Raw genomic sequence first — 24,590 nt, forward strand, 5'->3', positions numbered from 1 at the left:
CGACACTGTAGTTCCACAAATCCAAGAGGAATAGGGGGTGCCTCAGATTAAAAGCAATGAATCGCGGTTAAGATGTCTTCAATTAGCAAAGCGAAGGGACCTTAATGAAACAGCCGCCTGCAGTAGACATCGAAACATGACCCGCCTCGCGGCCACAGCCAATCACGAAAAACAGTCTACACGCACAAGCAGAATAAACAGGAGCACCCCACCGCCCTGTTAGTGGCAGGAGAACTTGGAATCTTTGCCTCCTATGACCATGGAGCAGTCGGTGTCAGCGCGGTGGGTACGTCGCTATCGCGCCTTCTTCCTCGTCCTACTGCTAATCGTTGGCATCCAACTGTTCTTGGCATACAAGTCCTTGGACATTGCCGGTGGCAGTGGCTCCGGATCTGATGAGATCGAGCTGCCAGGCAGTCTACCACCTCCGCCGGCTGTAGGCCAGACCCGGCCGCAGGCTCCGTCTATTACTAGGACTAAATTGACTGCTCTCCAGCTGGGCTTCCAGCCAGAGTGCGACATTCTTGCCAAAGAGGCCATATCTGCGCTGCAACGCGCCAAAACGAAAGACTGCCGAGAACATATCGCACACACAGCATGCGCCATCCAGTCGGGTCGCTTCTATGCACCCCAGCTTCGTAGTAGCTGCCCGGCTGGCAACCACACGGCCAACGTGTCCCTAGGCTGCTTCAAGGACGAAAAGGAGCGGAGGATTCTCGCGGGATATTACAGCAGCGCCAAGTCCTCCAACTCACCAAGCAGTTGCGTACACCTTTGCCTTCAGAGCGGCTACCCGTATGCAGGAGTACAATACGGGAGAGAATGCTTCTGCGGATTCGACCCACCGCCAACGTCCGCCAAGCTGCCGGACTCTAGTTGCAACATCAAGTGTCTGGGCAATGGAAAGGAAATATGTGGAGGCTTCTACGCTATGAACATATACGAGACGGGTATAGCCAGTAAGTCGGACTTGAATTTGGGAGATTCAACTTTAGTCCTTTGAAACCCGTTAGGGCTAGAGGGGATTAGAGTGGTATCTCTACTAAAAGTCTTACTGATTTTGAACATCTCTCTTGTATAGAATTTACTGCCCAGGTAGCAGCTACAAGCGCACCGGTGGGAGCCAAGCGCGTGCGGATCGCATTTCTGCTGACTCTCAATGGAAGAGCGCTGCGTCAAGTGCATCGACTGTTGAAGGCGCTCTATGCACCGGAGCACGTTTACTACATTCATGTGGACGAGGTAGGTCAACGACCGGAACTGAACAATTAAAGTGCGCTGAAATAATTGCGCTAATCCGCACTATTTAAGTGGGTCTTTCGTTAGCTGGGAATATGTTCACTCGGAAATTTGCTTACTGCAAAGATTAGTTATATATACTATGTTGTATATGCATATATCTATGTAGAATAAACCAGCTCTTATGACCCATTTCTTAAGAGTCTGGAATCCACACTTTTGCAGACACATAATTGACACATAAATTGTATTATATTTTCATTTTCCGTTCATTTGTTTAGCGCCAAGATTACCTTTATCGGAAACTGCTGGAACTGGAGCCGAAGTTCCCAAACATTCGCCTGGCCAGGAAGCGCTTTTCTACCATCTGGGGAGGAGCCTCCTTGCTCACCATGCTGCTCCAGTGCATGCAAGACCTACTCAGTTCGAACTGGCATTGGGACTTCGTTATTAACCTAAGCGAGAGCGATTTTCCAGTAAAGACTCTTGACAAGCTGGTCGATTTTCTGAGCGCTAACCCGGGCAGGAACTTCGTGAAGGGTCACGGCCGAGAAACCCAGAAGTTCATTCAGAAACAGGGCTTGGACAAAACCTTCGTTGAGTGCGACACTCACATGTGGAGAATAGGGGATCGGAAGCTTCCAGCAGGGATTCAGGTGGACGGAGGCAGTGACTGGGTTGCTCTCTCCAGGCCATTTGTGGTCTATGCTACCCATCCGAGGGAGGAGGACAAGCTGTTGCAGGCTTTGCTGAAGCTTTTCCGTCACACACTGCTGCCAGCAGAATCTTTTTTCCACACCGTCCTGAGGAACACCGAGCACTGCACCAGCTATGTGGACAACAACCTGCACGTGACCAACTGGAAGCGGAAGCAAGGGTGCAAGTGCCAGTACAAGCACGTGGTGGATTGGTGTGGTTGCAGTCCAAACGATTTCAAGCCGGAAGATTGGTCCAGACTGCAAGCCACGGAGCAGAAGTCACTATTTTTCGCACGGAAGTTCGAGCCTATCATAAACCAGGCCGTGCTGCTTCAGCTGGAGGAGTGGCTTTACGGTCCCTACACTAGCGAGTATGCTAACCTACACGGCTACTGGCAGTCGGTGTACCATCACGAGGATGTGTATGGGTCGGGAAACGACCTGGCGAGGAGCATCGGCGATAGCGTTATGCGATTGTCTTCCCGCCAGTGCAAAATCGATCCTCTGGAGCTAATAGAACTGACACACTACCTTCATCGCGACCAGTACAAGGGCTTCCTGATGCGCTACCGGGCCAGAGGAACAGCTGGAAATCCATTGCATGTGGAAACACGAGTGCGCCCTGTGCAGCATGGAAAGCTGGCGAGGAATGCTCGGTTCAGCAAGCGGCTGCGCAACTTCGAAGTATCTACGGATTTCGATCAAAAGGAACAGGTAGCTCGAAACTTTGGCAAAATGTTGGGCCCCCAAAGCGAGCTCCTGCTGAGTTACACACTCCAGGCTTCTGCGGACTCTGGAGGAGCTGCACATTCCTACAACCTCACATTGCTCTGGATCGACCCGTTGGGGCGACTGCAGGACTTTAACGAGCTGCATATTGAGGACTCCGCCAGCGATGTGATCAACCACTCGAAAACGCTGCTGAAGCCACCACTTACGCCGGGAATCTGGACGGCGAAACTAATAGGACGCAGCTCGATCTACGCGCAGCTGAAATTTTTGATATCGCCACTAGCCTATTGGAAAGGTTACCCGGTGGACACATCTTCTGAAGCGGAGCGTTTGAACGGAGGCTTGGCTGTGGCGTTACCCGACGACTTTGAGCTTCCCGTGGAATGGCAGCAACACCTTCACTCTGACGACGAGCAGTTCACACTGCGGGAGGAAGCCACGGCGAGAGGAAAGCTTGTGGGTCGAGAACTGCACGGTTGGATTGATGGATTGGTGGCCAAGTTCTTTCAGCTGCGCGAGAGCTGTGTGGTGGAGGCAGATACCGAAGTTTCGCTGCCACTCTGCAGCGATGTGGCGTGGAGCTCACTGGCTCCCGATCCCAAAAGCGATGTGGATGCCCTGCTCAAATGAGCCACGATTGCCAATGATGCGTATTGTTATTAATTGTTTAGTGTAAATACTCGCCAGGTTTAGATACTTTTCGAAGAGTCAATTTTATAGATAGTTTTCTTCCCCCGTTTAATTTTTTAATAGATTGTTGTGATAAATGTCAAATTGTAACTAAGCGCCATCTAGACTGGGAGCGGATCCTCTTCGCTCCTTTAATTTCCATGTTTTTTTATTTTTAAAGCAAAGCATTTTGAGTATTAGATAAGAGAGCTAAGTAGGATCGAACGCCTTGTAAATATGCAACGCACTGGACACCAAATGGACACCTTGCAGTCAAACATCGTGGATATCCCCCAGTTAACTGTAAATAAGTTAGCTAGACGCAATTCCTTAGCTAAGTCATAAGTTAAGACACCACCAGATAGCAATTGAATCGGTTTATCAACAGTTTCTTCTTCGATTTCTCGCGTTTATTTCACATATCAAATTATCCAAAAATAAATGAGCAATTCTACATGTACTAGAGATGTGGTCTTCGACAGATTCCAATTGATTTGCATCCAGGGAGCTTGGGGCTGGAATTCCAGGTATCGGTTTTGAGGTTAGACCTAAGTTGACTTAAAGCCCTACGTTTGTACTGCCGTTCGGCCGCCGACTACTCTCGGCTGACGACTGCCTAGATGCACAGGTCCTCGTCGGGATCCTCCTCGTCAAAGTCGTCGTCGGCATCGGGGGTGTAGATGATGTTTCCCTCGGACGGTTCACTGGCGCTGTAAAATAAATGGTTCCACGTTTTCATTTTTCGCTATCTGGTATTTCCCACGCTCACCGTTCGTAGGGCAAAGTAAGGGCGTTGCGGGCCACCACTTCGTCCTCGTCCAGCTCTATCTTAAAGGTGCTGTTGACCGGCTCGGGTGTCTGCTCCTCCTCGGCAGACAATTGGGGCGCTGGGGCTGCAGGCCCTCCATCCAGAGGCGTTACCTGAAACTCGTTTTTAGTCACTTTGCAGGAGTAGCGTTTGTTGGTCACGCCGCCGCCAGGCTTGCGTGAGATGAGAGATAGGAGCGTGTCGGTTTCCAGGCGCAGTACCAGTTCGGCAATGTACTCGCAACCAGCCAATATATAGGTGGCATCGGGGTGCTGCAAGTGCTTCGGAGAGGCCCAGAGGAAGACGCGGCGGACTTCCTCAGAGCGACGCAGACGATTCAGGAAGCCAAAGACAAAGGCGGGTGGCTGGTAGCAGAGTAGGTCGGCCAGAGTAGGCAGGATGATGTTGTAGCCAGCGGGTTTGGCTCCCGGACAACCCACTGTTTGCTCATCTGCCGCCTGCGTCGTGGTGCCGGAGACACTGTTGGTGGCACACTCCGTGATCAGGGCATTGAAGCTGGACACGTGCTTCAGATTGGCGCCCGTGGGCAAGGCCTTGATGGTGTCCGCTTCCTGACCCTGCTCATGCAACAGGCCATCGATGAACTTCGGCGCGAGGCGCTCCCGATTTAGCTCATCTATTTAGGGTTTGGAGGAAGAGGAAACCATGCCAGGCGGCTGTTACTTTCTTGACCTCTAGCGGATAATCTTTTCGACTCACCGATTATCAGGACCACCTTTTGCTGGGTCACTAGGAGATTGGAAAGCATTTTGGTTTGTGCTGCAGAGCATTAAGTGTTCCAATTTAATTTATTTTGAATTTTATCCGAGCTTTAAGTCAGAGTTGCCAGCTTAGCTTTTTTCCCTCTAAATTAAGCTATTCTGAATGGCACTTTGAAACTCTAAGCTTGTTACTCTGGAATTTCACATAATTATCTCTTTATGACGGCAATTACGAAGAAAAATAAAAATAGCAAACGACGCAGATATAGAATTGACGGCCGATAATTTTTGGTGGAGATGATTCAGATGTAGCCTTTTATTGGCTTCTTTTTAGCCGTTTCTAGCCATTTTGAATTTGAATCTTCGGACACCTGGTTCACAATAGTTCCATGCTCTTCTTCTTGCTGTGTTTTTCCAATCGAGTAAACAAAACAAACCGCAGGGGTATTAAGTTTCACCTTTAAGCGTAAAAGTGATTTTCCTCAACCGTGCATTGCCTACACATGAGATATCAATGAATCTGAGGAGTATTATAAGTATAGTAACCTACCCTCTGAAGTCTTGAGAACAAAGCCTTCCGTTTTTGTTTTTGAAAATATCTGAAGATCGAAGTATAAATCATTGAATACCGCTACCTGTAAGTTGATGCCATATTGGAAGTTATCCGTAAATTTCCGCCACGCTTAAATGTTCTTTATGAAAATAAATATCAAGTTAGAAAGTCAAGAGAACTCCAGTTTCTCCATTGCTAGTACTCAACAGGTGGTAGTTTGCCGACGTGTGTGTTTGTGCAATGCATGGGCGTAGTAAAAGGGGGTCAGGAGCTTTAATAAGATTGTAATCTTTCCTCTTAACACGTTGTTCCTCAGTGACTAACCTTTCGAAACTCATTTTCAATAATATCCCTCTTTAGAGCGCTAATCCCGTCCCTGTTGCACTCTGGCTGTTTTGAGCTTGCTAACAAAAGCTCTGTGCGGGCTAAGGGGTGGTGGTCGGAGGGATTCTGGGCTTTCACCGCCTACGCAGCCTTTGCAGACATTTTCACCGCTTTTCCTCCATATGGAAGGCGCAGCTTCCTGCATTCAAGGCATTCTGTTCAACAAGTAAAGACGTCAATCCCCGAAAATCGAATAAAAACTGTGAAAACCCGCACGTCACCGACCCAAAGAGCTGTTGAGCGATAAAGATACCGCGGAATCAGTGCTAAACCATTCCATTATCTGAGGCGAGCAGAAGCATCCACTTTGTGCCATGTTATTCTCACTGGGTAAGCCATTATCAACGATTACCGGAGGAGCTGAAAAACGCAATTGTCATGCAGCGCAGTGGCTCAAGTCTCAATAGGCTAGGGGAATTTAAAAGAAGTATTTCGCCTAAGCCCCACCCCCTTCCCGAAGGCTTATCCTGGTCTGGCATACTAACCAGCAATACTTGGCACCCACTCAACAACACAACCCCCAACCATCCCACCCCCCTAGAGAGTCCGTATCAAATACCAAACAGAAAACAAAGTCAATATCGCATGCGAGAACTGGCCCGAAGCGAGTTGGAAGAGCTTTTTCTGTGAGAAGCGGGTGGCGGCTGGCACTTTAAAGTTTCATATTATTTTCGACTCTCCCAATTGGAACTTCGAACCGGTAATGCATGTACGAACCGGGCTAAGATCGTGGTGTGAGCCCGGACAAGTCACGGAGAGTCCGAGCCCGGAGACTGCCTGGAGAGTATTCGCGACAGTTGATGAGTGGCTGCCCTACGTGGAGCCTGGCTATCATTCGCGCCGTGCACCTCGAAGTGTTCGGTTGTAGTTAAGCGGTTGATTTCGTCTGTCGTAGTTAGTGGATTCGTGGGTGACGTTAATTAGCCTAGATTTGTGTCTTGCGGCAATTAACTTGCCGTTGCATGTGTAGTTTGCGGATTATTGATTAACCAGCGCTAACCACCAACAATGTCGAAGGACGCGGACGTGGAGCAGGCGACACCCGGCGAGGAGCAACAGGCCGCACCCTCGGTAGAATCAGCAGCCCCCACCATGGTGTCCACCGCAACGACGGTGATCGCAGTGACAAATGGAGAGGCGCCAGCAGAAGTGTCTCCCGCCGCAGGAACAGAGGCGGCACCAACACCAGCAGCACTACCAATGGCAGAGCAAGTGAAACCAGCGACAGCAGCAACAACCATTGCAGGCATTGAACTGGCCGCCGACAAAGGTACACATGCAGCGCACCTGCAACAGGTAGACAGTGAATGGCATTGGATTTGGCTTCAAGTTTGATTAGTGCAAAGTAAAATCAATTGCTGCCAGCAGCAACAAGTCGAGTTTAGATTTAGTAAAAGTTGTGGCACAACGCACACACCGACTGGGAATGGCAGAGAAAGACTGCAGCGGCGCCCATCCGCTCCCCCTCGGAGGCACAACCCCAACCGGCGCATCACGACTCGTGCCGAGCCAGGTTTCACTTCAGTTTTCCAGACAACACACACTATTGACTCGCTTTATTTATTTCACTTTTGCTGTCTTCGAATTTTTACGCTTTTCCAAAGTCATCAGTCCGGTCGTCATCTCACCCACTTGGTTTTACTTTCTGTGTGCTGGGCTTGTGCAGACTGTGTTTTTTCTTCAAATTTTGCGCACGATCTGCTGCAACGCTTTGCTGGCCGGCTCTGCTGACACGCCCACTTAGCCGTAATAATTAACAGCCATAATCGCAATTGATGTGCCAATTAATTTCCCTTGCCCAGCGCAAGGTATTTGTTGTGGTATCTGGTCTCGAAGAGGCTAAATGGAACGGCCCATCTTTGAAGACTTGTTCGATAACCGACTGAGGGGCGCGAGGCTGTCGTGTTGGGCATTCTAAATATTCTGTTTACTCATTGAATAGGTCGTATGGTTCCACAACTCCTACTTCTGGGCTTCTGGGGGCACTCTCATTACCCGCAGAATTTCGAGAAGAGTTTAATTTATTTAATGTGTCATCGGCATACCACACCTCATAGCACAACAGGTACACGCTTCAGATGCTATTTAAAGCTATTTATATCAGATGGTTCTACATGTGGACCGACTGATAACATGTCCCGGCCGCAGTCCCCGCCAGACAGATAAAACACAGAATAACCCTTCCTTGGCGCAAACAGTTCTGGGTAAACAACGACAATGTTTACGCTGAATTAGCCAAATTAGGCCTCCCGAGGGCCTGCGAACAGGCTTTCCCCATTATTATGAAATACGATAGCTGAAATTTTTGGATGTCGAAGCCGTCAGTTGTTGGCCTCATAGGAACAGTTGTTTTCGAAGCAAATTATGCCTGCCATCCAGATCGAATCGAACGGAAGCAAATGAGTTCAAGGGGGCTTAACAATTCCCTTAACTTTTGCCTATACACATAGCAGCAGGCATTGAGGAGCAGCATAATCGCGTGTAATCAGCAAGTGTTCGAGGCTATCTTAATCTAAGGTCCCCAGGAAAGGCGCCGAGCCATAAACCCATTACATGTGTATGTGGAGAGAACTCTGTTCTGTTCTGTTTGAAATCTATATCGAAAGATTAGATAGATGATAATGGGAGAAATGTCTAAGTAATCAGATCTCAAGATTTTTTTCCGCACTTTAGGCAGCAACAAAACCAACATGGACCCGGCGCTGATAAATTTCAAGGTGCTCTATGTGCTGACGCAGCTGGTGGGCCTGACTATGATCGTTCTGGTGGGCACCTGGATCGGTCAGCACTTTGGGGGCCTGGGCGGCACATCCAATCCCAAGTTGGAGTTCAACTGGCATCCGCTGTTCATGACGATCGGCTTCATCTACCTGTATGGCAACTGTAAGTAGATGCACCGCAAGGCGCGCCACTAACTGCACTCCCATTTGGACTTTGATTTTAACTTTTTGACGCCAATCCCACAGCCATACTCATCTACCGAGGCTTCCGCACCACGCGCAAGAAGACGCTGAAGCTCACCCACGCCGGCATCCATCTGGCCGCCTTCGTTCTCACCGTGATTGCTCTGAAGACGGTATTCGATTCGCACAATCTGGCTAGTCCGCCCATCCCAAACATGTACTCTCTGCACTCGTGGCTGGGTCTGTCGGCGGTGATCATTTTCTCGCTTCAGTACGTGGCCGGTTTCGTGGCCTTCTTGGCTCCTGGTCTGCGGGAGAACTACCGGATCGCAATGATGCCGCTGCACATATACTTCGGGCTCTTTGGGTTTGGCCTGGCGATTGCCAGTGCCCTCATGGGCCTCACCGAAAAGGCTATCTTTGCCATGTGAGTATCTGGGATTGAATCATGGCTAGGAATCTCATGAGCTTCTCAAATTTGCAATTAAAATTTTTCAGCACAAACCCACCTTATTCTACTCTGCCGCCTGCTGGTCTCCTGGCCAATGTGATTGGAGTTCTTTACGTGGTATTTGGCGCCCTAGTCGTCTACCTGGCCACCGAACCTTCGTATAAGCGCAAGCCGATTCCCGAGGACACGGCCCTTCTCACCTCGAGCTCTGCCAACGAGTAAGGAAGTTATTGGATCCCCTGCCAGCTGCAGTACTTACTTGGAGGCCAAACTCTGTGCACAAAACCAATCACAAACCGAAAACCAAACAAAACTGGAACCTGATCCCATGGATGGTGCTTTTTCGAAAGAACGGGGATACCTGCTGTTGTATTCGTCGAGATGAATGTTTCTTTCTGTAGAAAATAGATAAATTAATAATGACTATGTATATTATGCGTTGTATAACATCGATCTATCCACATACGTATACCTGTATCGAAAAGGGTGCGAAGCGAGTGCTCAAATTTAACGTGCTTAACCTCAAGAACTTATGCTGTAAACTGTACGAACTATGCTTTATTGTCTTTTTGTGTTATAATATATATTAAATAAACTCGAAACACTAACAGTCACCACTGATTTCGCTTCCCCCCGTCAGGAGATCTGTTTCCATCGACTCCTCCTCCAACTCATCCTCCCCCTCATCTAACCCAACTCCGGAACTGGGTGATATCGGGCCAACAAAGCTGGGCGCGAATCTCAGGCTCAGCTTTTCAAAAAGCATATAGTCGCTCTGGTTGTGTTCTGCAGGGTGGTTGGGCAGGAACACCAGCCCTTGTTCCAAGGCAACCAAGAAAGTTGGCACCTCGCCCAATCCCTTCACAAATGTCATTCCTCGGAAATTGCAGCGAATATTGTAGCGTCGCAGGACTAACGCAGTCTTCAAGGTTACCTGGATTTCGTTGAGAACTCCCGTGCTGGTCATCCGGGAGGCCATGTTAACGGTGTGTCCCCAGATGTCGTAGTACGGCTTTGATAGTCCAACCACGCCGGCCATTACGGCCCCGTGCGAGATGCCTGAGGGGGGTTCATAAAGGGTTGTTTACAAAACCAAATTGATTCAAAATTGAGATTTATGATTAGGATAAACTGTTGGGCTTACCAATTTTGAGGTTGCCCTTCAGCGCTTCCTGAATCTTCCGCATTATTCGCAGGAGTCCCAGGGCGAAATCGGCCATCACAATGACAGCCATATCGTCATCATCGTGCTCGTTAGTCTGGCTGTGTACTGAGGTCGCCTCCCCTTGCTCAAGTGATCCAAAACGAACGCTTACTGCAAAAATAAAGTTGTGGTGGTCAGGTAAGATGGTCAGATGGCGAGAAGCAGATCTACCGTTGGACCGCCGACGGTCGGAGCTCAGCTCGGACACCCGTGGAATATTTAAGGAAGAGTCCGCGCCGTGGTCTACTTCCAAGCCACAGGCCACCATATACGTCCATCCCATGACCTTTATCTTTTCGATTTTGTACTTATTGTGGTAGGTGGCGAGCAGATCGTCGAAGAAGCAAATAAACTCGTGCAGTGCTCGCAGCCCCATCGTGTCCACCTCACAGTTCTCTATAGAGGCGAACATCACGGCAACCTTGTCAAAGTTCTCATAGTATAGTTGGTCGTGGCGATTGCGTTCCTTAAAAACCTCGGCCACATGCGCGGGCAGGATATTGGCCATGATGATCTTCATCGAGTGCGTCCGAAAAGTCGTTTCCTTGAGCTTGTCCTCGTATCTGAGACGCATGCTGCAAGATAGCTGGAGGGTTAGTGGATATCCCTTTTAAGATGTGTCTGTGAGTGTGTGAATACGCACAAAAAACAGGACTTTTTAATGTAAGCCAAGTGGCGCCCCAGCAGCGCATAAATTATAAAAAAGCTCAAGAGATACCACGTGTGGGCGTAATCCGACCTAAGACCCTCGAATGTGGATTCCGAGCGCTCGAAGGCGAGCCCGTAAAAGGCGTGGATGGTGCCAAGGTGGGAGGCCACCAGAATAGCACCCACTATCAGCTTGAGGAAGAACGGAAATCCGTCGATTATGAGAAGGATGAAGAGTATCACCGTCACGCCATAGGTCACAGACTGCAGACACACCCCACAACTTAGCTTTTAAAGTGCATTCAATATAAAAGCGTGACATACCCAGGGCATAAAGCAAGTCATTAAAGGATGTTCGTTCAGTAGATTGGACACGATAATCTCCACCTCCAGCTTTGCAATGTCACAGGCAAACTGCAATGGGTTGGTCAGAGATAGGGCCAAATCATGGAATAAGTTTTTCTGGATACCCACCACCCGCAGCGAGGTAAGAGTGTAGAGCAGGATCACTCCTTGGATGACAAGTGCCGATCGAAAAAACACAGAATCCTCAATGAGTTGCGAAAGTTTGAAGAGCCAGAGGCTGAGGAAGAACGAGGGATAATCCGAAACCGTGTGTCGCGGGTTTTGCAGCCACAGCTTTTTGTAGGCGGCTACAAAACACAGAACAAACAGAGTCAACAGCAAACCCACAAGTATCGGTAGGTGCTCATTGCTGGAGCTGCGGAGCAGAGGTTAGGAGAATTCTTTTATTTCCGAGGAGCACTTACATGTCGACAGTGCCCATTACAAATATTACCAGACCGCCCAGGAACATCAGTGCCATGCTGTATGAGATTAAATTGTCCGGTTGATTGTGGAACCTCTGCTCCCGCTTCCAGCTGCGAAATATCGGAATAAGGAAGTGCACCTGACCGTTGAACATGTACCGTTCAGTAAGCTTTTCCATTTGATCACCCCTATCTTTGCAGTTGAATCTGTCTTCTCGACCAACCGGCAGTTTCTCCACCTCGTGTACCATTTCGCGCACCGTCTTGGTCTCGATGTCATCGAAAATGTGACCCAGGCTAAAGCGGTAGGAGGTCACCGAAGAGCTGCTGACAAGCTCTTCCTCCGGATCGGTAAACTCATAATTATTGTCGTTCACTCGGCCGCTTATTAGGTATGTGTGTATCATTGCCTTTTTCAAAATAGGGTCCTGATTGGCCTCTTCGGTGCCCTCCTCGTATAAATACTGATCGTCCAGCAGCCTCAACGTCCGCGCCGACACGTGTACCATTCCGGGACGCCCGGACACTTCTAGGCGATTGGTGATATCGACGTCCTTCGACCAAATATCGAACTGCCACCTAATCCGCCCGATGATCCCCGCCAGCAACTCTCCGGAGTGAACTCCAATGCGCAGATTAATGCTCAAATGGCGTCGGTGGCTCAGGTCCTTGGTAATACTGATCATTTCCAGAGCCTGGTCCACGCAGCTGTTGGCGTGGGTGGGAAAGTAGGTCGGGATGCCAGCCACACAGTTGTAGGCATCGCCCAGGAACTTTATGCGAAGCGACCTATTTCGCTTGGCTGCCAAGTCGAAGTTGACAAAAAGCTCATGCAGGATCTCCACCAGATCAGACGCTTCCAGTGTCGTGGTTAGATACGTATAGTTCACCATATCCGCCACTAGAATGGACACCTCCGGGAAGGGCTCGATGTATAATTTTCTGTGGAAAGTACTCTTTGGGATAAACATGCGACGGAAAAGAACACTCACCGTGTAATGGAACCACTACGTGCGAAGTTATCGTCGTCTTGGAGACGGGTCTTGACATCTTCTTGAAGGGTACGCACCATAGTACGTGGAAGAATCGACTCTAGCAAGTCCTTCTCTTTTTTCATGACCGCCTTTGTCAGAAAAATAAATATTAGTATGTAAATCAGGAAAATTTTCAAACACCCACCTTTAAGGCTATGTTCTGAAAGACTAACTGAAATCGTGTTAGTATGACGCGCAGAAACCTGTACTCCCTCGCGCAAATAAAAAACACCAAAACCAGATTGAGAAAAACTAGGTACGAGGAGTATGCAATGATCGCTGCCCCTGAAGCTTCCCTGGCATCGACCGACCAAGCAACAAAGGAGATGTATATTATGGACACTGCCGCGCCGAGATAGATACTATTATAGCCCTGGTAGGCAACGGGCAGCATCGTGTAGACTGAGAGAATTACTAGATGATCGTAGCATGGTACCAGGGGAAACACGGGTTTTCGAAAAACGGATTTTGTGATGTCTGCGGATGAGAAGGTCAGAGATTGCGTTGACTCTTTGTGTTCTCGTTCTACCCATTAGTGATAGCAAGATCCCCGTAATCCAACTGCACATCGAGTGGACGAAGTAGTAGCTTTCGTTATCTCTAAAGCTTAACAACCAAACGAGCGGCATAATTAAAATCAATAAAAATTCGGGCAGCAGAGTAATCCATACTAGATCCTAAAAACAGGGCAGATAAACTGTTTGTCTTTTAAAATTCCACATTTTTAAACCTTTATCATGACGAACATTAGTATTATATGAACAGTCAACATCACTTCCATGAATATAATAAAGCGAGCAAAATTAAATATTGCAGCGCGTACTCGGTGGCGATCGTCGATTCCTTCCAGGTTTAAGTCGCTACACTTTTTCTAATAATCAAGAAATGGTTCTAAATACATACGTTTTGGGTACTCATATGTTTTAAGTCTACCCGCAATTGCAACCATTCCAAGCCTCGGATGCTGGTCAGCGAGTGATAGTCACACGCTGCGTCCTTACCCGCTGTACCTTTCATTGCCACCAAATACTTATAGAATCTAAAAGTTTTAAAAATTTTTGCTTTGGGTAAAAGGCAGTCAGAAACAAAGTATTCTAGGACCCCTGGCTGTAATAATTTGACACAAATAAAAAATCAACCTATTTCTCTAATCTATATCATATAAAAAAAACAGGTTGTTACCAAAATTCTTAATCGTGTGTATTCTTTATAAATGCTTCCTTCTACCACCGCATATTTCATTTTATTTTAATCTCTTTATTTGTATAAATTTTTTTAATAAATACATATACGATTTGGTGCTAAAATACTCACAGTTTTTCATTTTTATTTTACAAATTATTTCTGAAGATGGTTTGGATTTGCATTTTTCTTGCGCGCCAATTCTAATTTCTCATCGTTTATTGGGTATAAATAAATTTCTTTCCTTTGATTTGTATACTTGATTAGGTAATTGGCTCATTTTTTACCATTCTGTGGTGTATTTGTAAATTTAGAATCGTTTCTCTTTGACACTTACGTGACATAGAGACTGTGTGTATATGAATATAAGAATAACTAATGTGTAAAGTGAATAATACCATTTTTGAGTCAATAATAGTAATGATATAAGATCTGATTTTTGCCGTATGTCTTCGGGTACTAATAATAAGATAGTTTTCGTTTATATTCGTATGGAATAAGAAGAATCGTGATAGTCTTAGGAGGAAGATTTGAAAGGGCTGTATGCGCATCCGGATTTCACTTGGCCCCACTAGTCCTCGTCGTCCTTGATGGCTTCGCTGTTGCGCGACATCTTCATGTATGCGGCACAAATGCACTCACACACGAAGCGGTACTGACTCTGTGATGACAGTTTGGCAGTTGAAGTGAGAAATGAAGTTACAACAAAGCCCAAGAGCTACTTACCACATTTTGAACCATGCAGGCACGCTGATCGCGCATCGTGCGAACAATGTCCAACGGATAGACTGGTTCCCGGGCCTCCATCAGAGCCAACGCTGTGTCCATCAAAATAAGCACGCCGGTTCGCCCGATGCCCGCCGAGCAGTGGACAATCACAGGGGGGTTGGCGGCACTGATGCATCTGAAAGCAAATCCACATTGCTATTCAATAATATATTCAATATATGTGTTTCATCAGGCACTTACTGGTGAACGCTGGTGGAAACGGGTGTTTCATCCTCGGGGGTGGCTCCATTGCTGGCTGCGCACTTCCGCTCACGCATAAGGCCACCGTTCTCGTCGGCGTCAGCGTCCGCGTCCATGAGACGAACCTGCTTGAGGCTCTCCTCGATCTCCTGAAGAAGTGTGCGGCTGCGGGCGGATCGCACTCGTTCCGTAAACTCAAGGAAGAGAATTGGATCGGAGGGCACGCAGTGGTCCGGCCAGGCCAGATATTGCATGTGGTGTATGTGTCTCTGCTCGTGCTTGTCTTTTAGAACGAATTCGCGGAAGACGAAGCTACCGGTTTCGTCTGGAGTCTCGCTAAGACAGCGTACTGAGAAGCCCTCTGCTAGCTGCAGCTCCTCGCCAGTCACTGGCCAGTATTGATGGCACTTCTGGCGACCGGCCTCCATCACTGTGGTAAGCATTACTAACAGGTGGCTGCTCTCCTGTTGCACCATGCGCCAAAAATCCGTTGTTGTACTGGCCAGTGGTCCCTGGGTAGCAATGTAGCGGTTTACAGCTCCGCCGGGAATCTCCATGTTAACATAGTTTGCGTTTATGTAGTCCCCAGTGAGCGAATTGATTAGAGAGACTCGTGTGCAATCATCTATAAAAAATGTGTTGGTTTAGTCTAGTCTTTCACATAGTAACTACATTTTGGATGGACATAGATTCTTACTATATTCCTACTGAGTATATTCAGTAAGAATACACTTACATGGCGAAATGTCCCGATATCTATTCTTTGCCGCATTAATGGGTTTCCGAGCTTCTGTTATGGCCAGGTCAGGGTTCTTCCGATACATGAGTTCGTATTGAGCGAGCAAAGCACCCGAGGCTAGCCCATCGCTAAGCAACAGCAGGCTCTGCGTGAACAAAGCGTCCCCGTCCAGAAGATTGGAGTGCGAACCGATTTCGTCGCTTTCAGGCACGTACTGGTATAATGGCTCCTCCTCGTACAGTAGTGGCACTGAGCGGTGGGGTCGTACCGTGAGTAGCAGTTCCCCGCTGGGCTGATGGCGGCACTCACGGATCATGGCTACCACCTGTTCGTGGCGGAGGCCGTGCACGTCTCTGCCATTGATCATTAGCACTTCGTCGCCCTCGCAAACGCGCGGAGTGCAGCGGTCGGCAGGCGTGTGGGGAACCACCTTTGAAACTAGCACGGGTAAGTTTAGATCCACGCCTCCTTTGACATTGAAACCGTAGCGACCCTGTTCATCCGCCTGCAAACGGATGGTGATGAGGTCGCTGCCGCTGTCTGGCTGTTGCTGCCCTACTGCATCGGCGATTGTCGTCGGAATCAGCAGCGGGCTGTGCTTTCCGGAACTGTAGGCTGGCGGCATGGGCGAAGGCGTGGCTGATTCGTAACGGCGAGTGCACTGCTCGATAAACCCGACGTCCCTGAAAGAAGAGGATTTAGGGTTTGATTCATACTTTAACTGTGAAAAACTTACAGCTGAATATCATACTCGTCGCTTTGCTGCTCCCATGCTTTCCTTGGCTTAGACTCAGCCTCTTTAGAAGTCACCTTGTTATCATGAGGACGACTCGTCTTCGTGATGGTTAGAATGGTTCCTCCGGCTGACGGTCTTCCATTGTGCGAGGTGGCGCTCTCCGATCCGCTGTTCTGCAAAGGTGTGCCGCCAGAGGACCCTGATGCACCGCTCGCCAGTCCAGCTGTTCCGGCTGCTCCTAGCAACCGTTTACTCGGTGAGCGCACAAAAACCTTGTGGATGCGTCCTCGCTGTTTGGAATCCTGAACCGCTTGCAGTTCTGTGCGGCCGGAGTAGTAGAACTTGCTACCAAGACTCATGTTGAGGAAGCGCGACAGGCGGTGCGGACGCTTCAGACGGAAAAAGCTGTGGTGCTCCACACACGACTTCCACAAAGCCTTGGCATGCTTGTGGCTGCACATCCCGAAGCCCAGAAGTGTGTCGTAATTCTCGCTTAGCTCTCGTCGCAGCTGGATAAAGAAGTCCTTCCGCTTGAAGGACACCTTGACCATCTTACTCCATGAAAAGGTGTTCACTCGCAGAGAATGCTGAAAGACGAGCAGGCCCACCGCAGAGACTCCCAGCTGCAGCTCCTTTCCATTCGAATCGGTGGCCTTATGCAGATCTATTCCATACAGCTCCAAGCGCTTGGCGTGCTCGAGGTAGTTGTACTCTGCGTCCGCCGGAAGTTGTCCACGGTGAAGCTTGTGCAACTCGCCCACTTTGCGCTCCGCCTCGACCGTCTGTTCGGAGAGAAGCTGCAGGCTGCTCAGATAGCCCGGTTGATGCTCCGTGGCGTTGAAGTCTCCAAACTCGGCTGTAAAGGATCAGGCATTTGGTGAGAAAATTTTTGATTTTATCTCCCATTGACTCACATTGCACAGTGTAACTGGCAAGCAGGCACTGCGTGTTGTTGGAGCATGGCAGGATACCCGACAGGATGTGGCGCTTGATCTGGAGATAGAACTGGTAGCGAGTAAATTCCTCCTGCAAGCGGCTGGGGTCGCTCACAAAGAACTGTTCAATGTTGTACGATTAGATTTGAATTCAAAAGGGAGTCTACGCCTTTACCTTAACCCTAAACTCTAATAATGGAACGGAATCGTTGTCTATCGGGACACTGCTGCACTGCTTCTTGAACTGTTTCTGAGCATCCACCCATCTCTAAAAATAAGATATAGGAAATGTCTGGTTGATACGAGGCGACAAGGCTGTGGAGTAATCCCTTACCACAACGTCCCCTGGCTTTTGGGGAAATAGAAGTCCGAAGTAGTCCCTTTCGGATAACTCGAGGTACTGGAAGACCTGCTCTAAGAGCTCAGAGCCCTTCGCCCTCCTCTGAAACATAAAACAAACATTATTTCATCCAAGCGATAGTAGACAGAGGAATTGGAAAGCGAAAACCATCCTGAAGACTAAGATTGAAAGTCTCTGAGTGCCGGCAAGTGCGTGTTTGGACCAATTCATATCGAAAAATGGATATGAAGTGAAAATCCAAATCGGACGAATATAAATAAATGATCAACACTTTCAAAACTTTCATTACTATGTGTGTACACCGTATAATTACGCGCATGGGTAATGCACTGCACTTCGCGATATGATTGCAGAAAACATAGAAGGGGTGGTTACCTCGATCCGAAAGGTGTGTGTGATGTCATCTAGGAACAAGACGGTGACGCATTGCTGCCGCTGGGGGTTCTTCTTGTCTCGCGCCAGTTCTGGGCCGCCTGCTCTTAGACGGATGTTTTTGCTCAGATTGCTCAGTCGGAAGCGCTCAAACATGACCGAACTCCATCCTGGACGACTGCTCACTGGAATGAGGCTGAGTCTGTGTTCGGGGTTGACGTTTGGGAGTACGTATTGCGACTTGGAGGGCTGTGTTGCGGATGAGCGGACTTCTCTGCGGACTTGCTCTGGCTCGGTTTCGTTTACTGTTTTCCCAGGTTGTTCGACAAATTGGAAGGAATAGCACGCAGACTTGGCTATTGGTTACTGTTTTTCCAGATAGCTTCAATCCTTTCTCTCCACAGCCAACAGATCCGTTTGTATCTGAAAGAGTCAAGAAGATATATACATAAGTACTGGTGGCTTCAAACAGTTTTGTTCCCTTTTCTCTTGGTTTAGCATGCCACAGGTTACACGCCGCAAAGTGCCATTCAAATGACCCACTCTAATGTAATTGGCTTAAATTGACTTTTCTAAACTGTGTCAACCACTTTTCAACCAATGCTTTCGAGTTTTTGCATATAGGAGCATTTGACTTATATTAGAAACTATTATACGAGGAACTGGTCCGATCTAAAAATGTTTATTGCAAGCGACCAGCACCAGCGGATTAGTAGCGGTTGAGTTTCAAGCCACTTAAGATAGAAATTCAGGAAGCCATACCTGCTCCCCGGTTCCATATAGTTTGGTATCTACTTTAGTTATAGTATCTATTTATGACCCGATTCAAAATGAAATTTTCTGTTATTGGCTGTGATTCAATAATAGTTAATATTTTAATATTCAAACTTATGGTCCGTCGCAGATATCCGAGTTGCAATGATAGTGCCCAGCGCTCTTCATCAAAGCCATAGGCGGCTGGCGGTTGGCAAGTCAACAGCCGTTCGAAGCTTGCGTCCTGAAGCTCTCGAAGATACTTTATTTGAATGCGACTGGGAATACTGGTAGGCATGGAGAATCAATTTTCTCTAAAAGAGCTCGCAAGCGATTGATTTTCTTTCGTGCCAAGAGCGAATGAATTACACACAACACTTGCCGGCATTAATTATTGGCTGGGGCATGCATTTGTAGGGTTTATGTCTAGCCCGTTATGCGCCAGGGTTGGCAGGCACGCACGCTGTTGGGGGGTGACTGGGAAGAGAAGATGGGAGGGCAGGGGCCTGACGAGGCAGGGTTTAGTCCGCTTATCGTTGTTTGCCGTCTTATTTTTACGGCCACTGCTAGTGGAGGGGCCGTGGAGGTCGGGGCTCATCCGGGGCGCACCCCTTGTGTTTGTGTAGCGCTCAGCATTCCTCCTATGCTATTTTTGAGTTCTTCTTCCACATGCAACTCGACAACAATACGAAAACAGCCCCAGCTAAAAACCCGGGCGACATGTACCCATGTACATATGTTGTGAACAAATTGAAAAAAAAAAACACCCACGCTTTTCTTCCTAAGGACACCTATGTTTGTCGCTATTAATAGTTAGTTAATAAACTAGTTGCAGATGAGTTTCTACTTTCAGGTATTTGCAGTGCGTTTTCTCCCACCATATTTCCGGTCGAGTAATTAGGTCTGCAGCTAGCTCTTTTTTTTTTAACAATTATCAATTGCCATGCGAGAGACAGGGCTGACCACCTCATCTGCGGTTCGTGGGACTTCCATTCCATGTGTGCTTGGGTTGCATCTCCCTTCTGAAAAGGAACCGGCTATCAGCTCCTTATCTGAGTAGGCGGCTGTTGCGGGTGCGTATGCAAGAGAGCACTGCCAACCACGACAAAAAACAATAACAATCTCAGTCGATGAAATATCTTTGTTGAGTCACCAAAGAAAGTAGAGAAAAGTCTTCCCTCGTAAACATCTCACCTTTTTTAAGTTCGGCTACTTCGGTGCTCATGAGTTGCGACAACCAGATTGTTTTGGGTACACACACTCTTCACATAATAGATTTTCCGTTCACGAATCTCAGTTTTTTTGTACACATAGGCAAAAAACACAAACTAAATGGAGCTTGGGGCAATCAACACAAATTCACAAACAAAACACAAAAAAACATATATGTACCCATGTACATATGTTGTGAACAAATTGAAAAAAAAAAAACACCCACGCTTTATAAAGTGTATTTAACTTGTTTTCTAGAGGTGGAAAAACATCGATGGAAACATCAATGTATCGATGTTTAAACATTTTTTGAAACATCGATGATTTGTGGCCACCATCGATGTCGGAACAAAAGAGAACAGCTGTGAAAACATCGATATTCGATATACTTTCGAGGTCCTATCGGCTAATCGTGATAATGCAATATTCTCACCACAACGCTTGTTTGTCGATGACAAATATCGATAAAAATAATAAAACGTACTCGACTTAGCGTCGAAGTGGAACGATGGAATCGGATCAACGCGATCCATATTTTTGCGTATTTGCACACATGTTAATAATAATTAATAAAAAAATTAAATATATTTTTACAGATAAGTGGGTATTATTTTAAGAGTGAATAACAAATTCAAAAGTTCAGTGCTTTCATTACAAACCTCTCTGTCACTTGCTGCTGTCGCATGATGTGAATGATTTTTAGCTGTGTGCCGGGAGCGGTCGACTATATCTGCTTAATTGATCGGAAATGGCGCAACCTAGCTATTTTTAAAGATGCTTGGGGTTATTTTAAACATTTTATTACCAAATTAATTTGATAGTGAAATTCTCAGAAGGATCGGCCAACTATATAAGATTCGATATATATATAATAATATAAACTGATATATAACCGGAAGGGTATATCAAGCTCGGCTCCGCCCAAAAGTTTGCTTTCCTTTCTTGTTTATGTGTAATTTTGTACATTTTATTATTAATAACTTAATAATTTCCCCTAGGAAAATTGAAAAAATATTTCGTTGTCAGGTTTTGATGCAGATTGAATCTTTGATGCGGGGAATCGATCCAGAAATCGTTTAAGGCATTCCGCTTGGGAATCGGTTGAGAATCGCCAGAGATATAGGCTTCGAAAGAGGCCATAGGGGTTTCCAGGATTTTGCAGGGGTACCCCTAGAAAAATTGAAAAAATATTTCGTGGTCAGGTTTTGATGCAGATTTATTTTACTTCGCCAAAAGGTTTTTTTATATGATTTATTTTTGACTTTTTTATTTTAATTTTTTAATTTCTTCAAGGGCATGCTGGCTGATCGTTCTTGGCTTAGAATTGCTTCTGATTAAAAGTTCAACGGGGGATATCCCTGACTGCGACTACTATGATACCGTTAATCTCTCGTCTAGCCAGAGACTCAAAAATAACTCGTACCTGTATGAAGATGTGTTGGTTCCCGCTTATTTGACTGGCGAATATGACTATAAATTGCTACCTGATAACTCCAGGGCGTCAGTGGACAAGCACTGGAGGGGATGTGTCTGCAAGCTCAGGCCTTGTATAAGGCTCTGCTGCCATCCCCACCACATGCTCATAAATGGGGATTGTGACGATAGCCTAAAGGACCAACTGGAGCGTCAAGACCTCTACATAAATGTGACCCTCGAAGACGGCTCAGTGTCTACGCGACACTTTCGCAAGGACCTTATAGTGCAATGGGATCTGCCCATGCCATGTGAATATTTGTATCCCGTGGATGACCAGAATGAAGAGGATCAGTATACCATCTATGAGGTTGCATTGTCCATTCTTTTAAACTTCCTGGGATTTAGACCCGTCTAAAACGAATTTTGGTTTTTAGGATGGCTCATTTCTACGTCACTACGATAACAAAACCTTGGGCAAAAGAGAGTACTGTTTACAACCGCTTAAGATTGAATCAGAGGACGAATCGTCCTTTCGAATTTTCCCGCACAACTGTGTGATTGAGAGCGAACCTGATTTAGGAAAGACAATCAGTAATAATCTTCTTAATTATTGGCATTTGGCATATAATATTTCAAATTTTTTTATAGTGATATCACTGTCGCTGATATGCATAATCCTTACAATCTCCGTGTATGCCTACGTAAGGAAATTGAAAACTTTCCAGGGCAAGTGCTTCATCAGCTACATGATTTGCCTATTTCTAGGCTACTTGTGCCTGCTTGTGGATTTATGGAAACTGGCAGATCAGTTCTGTGAAGCACTCGGTAAGTTTTTAAACTTCATACATACTTAGAAGGACGAACACATTCTAGGTTTTGTCCTATTAGGTTACACCGGCTATTTTTTCGTCATGGCCGCGTTCTTCTGGCTCTCCGTTATCAGCCTTCACCTTTGGATCCTCTTCACGGGACGCAATCTTGAATCCGTGCCGGAGAACCAGTTCCTGGTCTTTAATATTTATGCCTGGGGTATGGCAGGAGTCCTAACCGGAGTCATCTTCATTGTGGACCATGTTGTCGACGGCAATAACGATGAAAACGTAAAGTGGATGCCAGGCGTGGGTTTCTTCAATTGCTGGATCAACAGTGAGTTTGGTTACCAAATATTAGCTATATGCTGGGACTTCATTGGGGACTTCTTTGACATTTTAATCCTAAGCTAACGGATGGTCTGCCCTCATGTATTTCTATGGACCGCTGGCGCTTCTGATCAGCTTTAACATAACCATGTTCATTCTGACTGCTATTCGCATCGTAGATATAAAAAGGAACCTTACGAACTTCATTGTCCAGCAGGAGAGGCAACAGAAGCTTTCATCTGACAAGCAGACGTAAGCAAGGAGTCCGAAGTGTCCTTGACACACTAAATGAGACGGCTTTCCCTTATTCCATACAGGTATAGCATCTTCCTACGGCTTTTTATTATCATGGGCTTGACTTGGAGCTTGGAGATTGGATCCTACTTCGCCCAAGGGCACGAATTTTGGGAAAACGTGTTTCTGGTGGCCGACTACTTGAACTGGTCCCAGGGCATCATTATATTCGTATTGTTCGTCTTGAAGCGCAGTACTTTACGGCTCGTTATCCAAAGGTGAGTTTTGCATACTAGGGGTGTCCTTTAATGAATGTTTTAATACCTGCACGAGCAGAGCTCGGGATGGGAAGGACGAACAGGACGGCGATGGGTGTGAAGAGGAGATTTCCCTCGAGGATAGGTTTTCCAGAAACCTTCAATAGGTAAAATCTCAACATTTTTTACGGTTTCTTGGTGTTTGTCAATAACAATTTAACTGACTGCATGTCGTGACTGTCTATGTGATCCTGCATGTCGGATCAGTAATATTTATATTCGTTTCTCTTCTGGTATTGGCTTGCTTCTTGTTCTTGTGTGCTTCTCTTATTATGATTTGTAATGCAAATGTTCGCTAATTTGATATCTCTTAATTCATTAAATATACTAATACTGGTTTTCTTTTTTTAGGCCGCGTTCAAAATATATATTTAAGCCCAACACAGCCGACCCTAAAACTATCAGGGTTTCAACGCTTCGCAACATCAATCAAAGAAGAGGAAAGGAGTCTTCGTGTCAAAATTCTGCCTTGATGTAGGCCCCATAGCTGCCACGTGATAGTTTAGTGTCGATGCCGACAACTTGAACTAACATTCTAACACAAAAAAATCTGTTTACTTATTTACTAAGTGACCTCCTCTTTTGAATCTTGCCTTGAACCTGAGGGAATGCTCCTCCTCGGAGCATGGTGACCCTCCAATGGGTGAATTCGGAGTTGTTTGAGAACATGGAGAACTGGTTTATCCATTGGAGGGATGGAATATCTTTGGCTGCTGGTGCATGCCCAGCTCTATAAGACGCACCAGAGATAGGTACACCTTCTCAAAACGGACGATCTTATCCAGATGCGAGTCATACTCGTCACAATGTAGCAGTCATCGGTGAGCAGCAGTATAGAGCCTTAAATTAACCTTGGATCAGCGTCGATGATGCCCCAAGTTCCGACAGGATAGTGAGCCGATCCCAGTAGCAGACGACGGCAGTCCTCCACAAGCATCTTGGCGAGTTCAGCGTTTTCGGAGGCATCGTTCTCATCTGGCGCCGCTTGACCACCCAGAGCAGTGAGCAATTCCGAGAAAACCTGATTGCCCAACATCGGATCAATGGTGGCTGCCGATAAGAGTCCTTAAAGCGAGCCAAATAATAACTGAAAGATGCAAATCTTTAATAAGCGGATGCTTGGATGATTCAAAAAAGGATAAGGCATATATTATATGGGTAGAGTTCCTTGTGAGAAATAAGAATCAAAGGATATATAACAATTGGAGCAACTAAATTCTTTAACTGCATGGGCTTGATTTCTACTCCATCTTTGGATCGCCTTTGAACTGCGCACCTGGTCATGACGACGGATTCGAGCAACTGCAGCTAGGGCCCCCCAGTGGTGGCTTGTATTCGGGGGTAAGAATCTGGATAATGGTGGCCAGCACATCTTGTGCTGGAGCTTGTCTTGTTCATGCCCTTGAACAG

At 46.9% G+C, this 24,590-nt stretch overlaps 6 protein-coding genes across 13 annotated transcripts; 3 read left to right on the top strand and 3 right to left on the bottom strand.

Moving 5' to 3' along the window:
• The first annotated feature begins 4 nt into the window (after nt 1-4).
• LOC6508045 (xylosyltransferase oxt) lies at nt 5-3,803 on the top strand. Its single transcript, XM_001955838.4, has 3 exons — nt 5-959; nt 1,082-1,242; nt 1,521-3,803. Exons 1-3 carry the CDS (start codon nt 254-256, stop codon nt 3,297-3,299), a joined length of 2,646 nt encoding a protein of 881 aa, XP_001955874.2. The 5' UTR covers nt 5-253; the 3' UTR covers nt 3,300-3,803.
• Nucleotides 3,727-5,237, bottom strand: LOC6507534 (elongator complex protein 5). The gene is made up of 3 exons (XM_001955837.4): nt 4,867-5,237; nt 4,108-4,783; nt 3,727-4,048 (listed from the first exon to the last, which is right to left on the bottom strand). The coding sequence occupies exons 1-3, from the start codon at nt 4,913-4,915 to the stop codon at nt 3,955-3,957; spliced, it is 819 nt and encodes a 272-aa protein (XP_001955873.1). The 5' UTR covers nt 4,916-5,237; the 3' UTR covers nt 3,727-3,954.
• A 129-nt stretch (nt 5,238-5,366) lies between these two features.
• On the top strand, nt 5,367-9,773 carry LOC6507502 (plasma membrane ascorbate-dependent reductase CYBRD1). Of its 5 annotated transcripts, XM_014909783.3 has the most exons (5): nt 5,373-5,505; nt 6,823-7,075; nt 8,479-8,688; nt 8,772-9,135; nt 9,207-9,773. In XM_014909783.3, the coding sequence occupies exons 2-5, from the start codon at nt 6,898-6,900 to the stop codon at nt 9,379-9,381; spliced, it is 927 nt and encodes a 308-aa protein (XP_014765269.1). In that variant the 5' UTR covers nt 5,373-5,505; nt 6,823-6,897; the 3' UTR covers nt 9,382-9,773. The 5 variants fall into 5 exon arrangements, with proteins under 5 accessions (XP_014765270.1, XP_014765269.1, XP_044570479.1 ...); XM_014909784.3 differs by lacking the exon at nt 6,823-7,075 and having other exon boundaries at nt 5,367-5,505; XM_044714544.1 differs by lacking the exon at nt 6,823-7,075 and having other exon boundaries at nt 5,387-5,505; nt 8,460-8,688.
• Nucleotides 9,690-13,883, bottom strand: LOC6507533 (adenylyl cyclase X E). 3 transcript variants are annotated; one of them, XM_001955835.4, is made up of 12 exons: nt 13,749-13,883; nt 13,546-13,686; nt 13,345-13,492; nt 12,961-13,292; nt 12,774-12,904; nt 11,782-12,723; nt 11,486-11,732; nt 11,336-11,425; nt 11,007-11,275; nt 10,535-10,938; nt 10,304-10,474; nt 9,690-10,218 (listed from the first exon to the last, which is right to left on the bottom strand). In XM_001955835.4, the coding sequence occupies exons 1-12, from the start codon at nt 13,830-13,832 to the stop codon at nt 9,764-9,766; spliced, it is 3,414 nt and encodes a 1,137-aa protein (XP_001955871.2). In that variant the 5' UTR covers nt 13,833-13,883; the 3' UTR covers nt 9,690-9,763. The 3 variants fall into 3 exon arrangements, with proteins under 3 accessions (XP_001955871.2, XP_032309501.1, XP_044570477.1); XM_032453610.2 differs by having other exon boundaries at nt 13,546-13,658; nt 13,719-13,795; XM_044714542.1 differs by having other exon boundaries at nt 13,345-13,749.
• LOC6507531 (tyrosine-protein phosphatase non-receptor type 4) lies at nt 13,749-20,397 on the bottom strand. The gene is made up of 10 exons (XM_001955834.4): nt 20,057-20,397; nt 18,113-18,532; nt 17,711-17,818; nt 17,552-17,644; nt 17,356-17,497; nt 16,442-17,297; nt 15,703-16,388; nt 14,967-15,591; nt 14,724-14,901; nt 13,749-14,658 (listed from the first exon to the last, which is right to left on the bottom strand). Exons 2-10 carry the CDS (start codon nt 18,263-18,265, stop codon nt 14,569-14,571), a joined length of 2,931 nt encoding a protein of 976 aa, XP_001955870.2. The 5' UTR covers nt 18,266-18,532; nt 20,057-20,397; the 3' UTR covers nt 13,749-14,568.
• Nucleotides 20,398-20,542: 145 nt separating this feature from the next.
• On the top strand, nt 20,543-23,749 carry LOC6507503 (G-protein coupled receptor Mth). Of its 2 annotated transcripts, none has more exons than XM_014909787.3 (9): nt 20,543-20,674; nt 21,368-21,857; nt 21,925-22,081; nt 22,139-22,315; nt 22,379-22,636; nt 22,710-22,881; nt 22,947-23,141; nt 23,200-23,287; nt 23,532-23,749. In XM_014909787.3, exons 1-8 carry the CDS (start codon nt 20,583-20,585, stop codon nt 23,285-23,287), a joined length of 1,629 nt encoding a protein of 542 aa, XP_014765273.1. In that variant the 5' UTR covers nt 20,543-20,582; the 3' UTR covers nt 23,532-23,749. The 2 variants fall into 2 exon arrangements, with proteins under 2 accessions (XP_014765273.1, XP_044570478.1); XM_044714543.1 differs by lacking the exon at nt 20,543-20,674 and adding an exon at nt 21,296-21,310.
• The last annotated feature ends 841 nt before the right edge of the window (nt 23,750-24,590 follow it).

This window comes from Drosophila ananassae, chromosome 2R, assembly GCF_017639315.1.
Source record: "Drosophila ananassae strain 14024-0371.13 chromosome 2R, ASM1763931v2, whole genome shotgun sequence".
Lineage (NCBI taxonomy): Eukaryota > Metazoa > Arthropoda > Insecta > Diptera > Drosophilidae > Drosophila > Drosophila ananassae.